Source organism: Mandrillus leucophaeus, unplaced genomic scaffold (assembly GCF_000951045.1).
Source record: "Mandrillus leucophaeus isolate KB7577 unplaced genomic scaffold, Mleu.le_1.0 Scaffold24, whole genome shotgun sequence".
In the NCBI taxonomy this organism is placed as follows: Eukaryota; Metazoa; Chordata; class Mammalia; order Primates; family Cercopithecidae; genus Mandrillus; species Mandrillus leucophaeus.
In genome coordinates, this window is record NW_012102476.1 from 2728357 (window position 1) to 2731995 (window position 3639).

Consider the following 3639-nt stretch of genomic DNA (forward strand, 5'->3'; position numbering starts at 1 on the left):
CTCTTCATCCTCACCACCGCTGTGTTGGCTGAACGCCTGTTCCGCCGGGCTCTCCGCCCAGACCCCAGCCACCATGCACCCACCCTGGTGTGGCGCCCAGGAGGAGAGTTGTGGATTGAGCCCATGGGCACCCCCCGAGAGCGCTCTGAGGACTGGTACGGCTCTGCGGTCCCCCTGCTGACAGACCAGGCCCCTGAGCCTCCCACCCCGGTGGGTGTCTTGGAGGCCCGAGCAACTGCCCCACATGCCCCCTCAGCCCCAAATTCTGCTCCCAGCTCCTTGGGCCCCCAGACTCCACCGGAGGTCCCAGCCCGGAGCACCTTCTGGGGGCCCCAGCCCTGGGAGGGGAGGCCCCCCGGCACGGGCCTGGTGAGCTGGGCTGAACCCGAGCAGAGGCCAGAGGCCACAGCCCAGTTTGGGAGCCCCCAGGCCAGGAGGCAGCGGCCACGGAGCCCGGATCCCGAGTGGGGCCTCCAGCCACGGGTCACTTTGGAGCAGATCTCAGCTTTCTGGAGGCGTGAAGGCCGGACCAGTGTGGGGTTCTGAATTCCCAGGGTTCCCCAGAGACCCCTGAGGAAGGCCCTGCCTCAGTGGGACCAGGGACCCCAGCGTCCAGCATTAGGACTGAGACTGCCCCAGGGAAGATGCCCCTCCCAGGCCCCTTCCACTGGAGTCCCCCTCCCCAGGTCGGGGTGGTGGCCAGGCTGTGTGGACTAGGGGAAGCCGAGCAGTGCCTCTGCTCAGCTGCCTCGGCTGTGGTTCAGAGACCTGGGGGTGGAGCCAACACCAGGCCAGAAGCCTTCAAGATCGCATCAAGATAAAGAATCCAAGGTACCAGATAGGCAGGAAAAGGCATCGACCACCACCTCCACCTTCCCTCAGTATTTACCGAAGCCGCCAATACCAAAGAGAAGGGATCCCGCGGTGCTGAACAGCCTCGGTGTGGCGATGACAGCTGGCAGGAGATGACAGGAATCCAGTTTCCCAGAGGCACAAATCCTGTTCTCCTTGGCCACTCACCCACTGTGAGGTCCTCTAGGAAAATACACAAAGAGAGGACCAGACCAGGCAGAGGAGCATTTTGTTTCAAATGAACTGCGGCTTTGACCCCCAAAGTGCAAGGAGGAACTGTGCTGGGCCAAGCTGGAGTGGCGCTGTCTTGCTGGAGTGGGGACCTGGAGTCAGAGAAAACCCACAGGCTCCCTGCCCCTCCTCCTCCATCTGCACACGCCTCAGCTTAGGACCCTCACCACTCCATGGTGAGGAACGCCATGGCCAGGGAGAACTGAGTTTCCTCCAATGTGGAGAGGAGTCCCAGAGCAGGGCAGCTCCCAAACTGTGCCCTCTGATCATCGTCCCTTCCAGCTTGCTGGAGTGTCCAGAGAGACAGATTTGCCACAAGCTAGGCTTACTTATAATGCTCCACCCCATAGAAATGGGACCCCAAGTACCCGATCTTCCCTTTAGGAGAGGCAGGTGGGTGAGCAGCAGATGTAGTTTCCATTTCCCTGGAGGTCTAATTTTTCAAACTTCACTTTTTTTTTTTTTTTTTTTTTTTGAGACAGAATCTCAACTCTATCACCCAGGCTGGAGTGCAGTGATGCAATCTCAACTCACTGCAGCCTGGATCTCCTAGGCTCAAGCAATCCTCCCACCTCAACCTCTAGAATAGCTGGGACTACAGGTACATACCACCACGCCCAGCTAATGTTTGGATTTTTTTGTAGAGACAGGGTCTCACCATACTTCCCGGGCAGGTTTCCAACTCCTAGGCTCAAGTGATCCAGCAGCCTTAGCCTCCCAAAACGCTAGGATTACAGGCATGAGCACTGCACCCGGCCACTTTTTTTTTTTGAAACAGGGTCTCACTCTGTTGCCCAGGCTGGAATACAGTGGCACAATCTCAGCTCACTGCAACCTTGAACTCCTGGGCTTCAGTGATCCTCCCACCTCAGTCTCCCCAATGGGTGTAACTACAGGCATGTACCACCACACCTGGTTTTTTTTTTTTTTTTTTTTTTTTTAGAGACAGGGTCTTGCTGTGTTGCCCAGGCTGGTCTTGAATTCCTGGGCTCAAGAGAGCCACTCATCCCCAAGTCCCAGAGTGTTGGGATTACATGAGCCACCATGCCCAGCCAAACTTCAGCCTTGAATATTAGTAATTCTGCCATATTAGTTTACCACCTGTACTATTATTTGCTTTATATTTTTCTTTAAATTGGCTCATTATTCACTTATTAAAATTATTGTAACAGGACTCTTTTTTTGTATCACTTCTGTAAATGGAAAATCAGTCTCTTTTGCCATCAATAGAAGGTAAAAGATGAAAATAAATATAATGTAAACAAAATTGTTAAGATCTAAATTCTGTTCCCTGCTGGAAGCATTGACCTAAAACTCAGCTGTGTTTTTTTTGTTTGTTGTGTTGTGTTTTGTTTTGTTTTGAGATGGAGTCTCGCTCTGTTGCCCAGGCTGGGGTACAATGGCATGATCTCTGCTCACTGCAACCTCCGCCTCCCAGGTTCAATCGATTCTCCTGCCTCAGCTTCCCGAGTAGCTGGGATTACAGGCGCCTGCCACCACGCCCGGCTAATGTTTGTATTTTTAGTAGAGACAGGGTTTCACCATGCTGACCAGGCTGGTCTCGAACTCCCGACCTCAGATGATCTGCCTGCCTCAGCCTCCCAAAGTGTGGGAATTACAGGCATGAGCCACCGCGCCCGGCACTGCTCTTTGTTAACAAGAAAAGGGAATGATGATCTGCAAATCAGGAAGTGTTAGATACTCTAGCACCACACTGAGACCTTCTGGAAGTGCCGAGGGAGACAGACAGCCCCGCAGAGGGGGCGGGATGCTGTATTGTTTAATGCTGGCCAGGAAGTTCACCCATAGCCAGGAAGTTCACCCATAGCCAGGAAGCACTCGCTTCTTCCTGCACAGCGGGCTAAGGAGCGCTTGGAGCCTCTCATCCAATCCCTTGACCTCCTCTCTGATTTTTGGGATGTTGGAAGTTGATGGAGCAGCCAGAAGCCCCAGGCAGAGGGACTGAAAGCCTAGTCCAGCCTCTTCCCCCAGGTGTACTCACTGGCCAGCATCCTAAGCACTGTTTCTGAGCTGGGCACTGGGAGGGGAGGAATCAGACCTGGGCCCTGCCCTCAAGGAGCTCACAGTCTCTAGCAGCAGAGTGGGGGACAAAGGTAGGGGTGAGCTAAGATATGGACACAAAACTGACACCATGTAGAGACCAGGGCCCTGTCCCATCTCTATCACTCATGAGCTGGGTAACAACATCCCTTATCATTACCATCAGCTGACAGCACTGGGTTGTAGGAACTCTGCCCACGAGGAGTGAAGAGACCTCAGAGAAACAGAAGATAGAGGCAGGAGTTCAGAGGTTAGATGCTTCCATGCTATGGGCTCCGGAAAGGCACTGCAGTGTGGAAGAAATACAGGGACAAGGCCCCGGTTCATGATCTGGTTCCATCACTTTATTCACTTAGAGACTTCAGAAACGAGAGTTTTTTGTTTTTTGTTTTTTGTTTTTTTTTTTGAGACGGAGTCTCGCTCTGTCGCCCAGGCTGGAGTGCAGTGGCCGGATCTCAGCTCACTGCAAGCTCCGCCTCCAGTTCAAGCAATTCT

General features: G+C 53.7%; 1 protein-coding gene across 1 annotated transcript; it reads left to right on the top strand.

Moving 5' to 3' along the window:
- LOC105541491 (transmembrane protein C16orf54-like) lies at positions 1 to 546 on the top strand (the record flags this gene model as incomplete). Its single annotated transcript, XM_011982545.1, has 1 exon — positions 1 to 546. A coding segment is annotated over one exon (546 nt), but the record flags the coding sequence as incomplete, so codon positions are not given.
- Between the last annotated feature and the right edge of the window lie 3093 nt (positions 547 to 3639).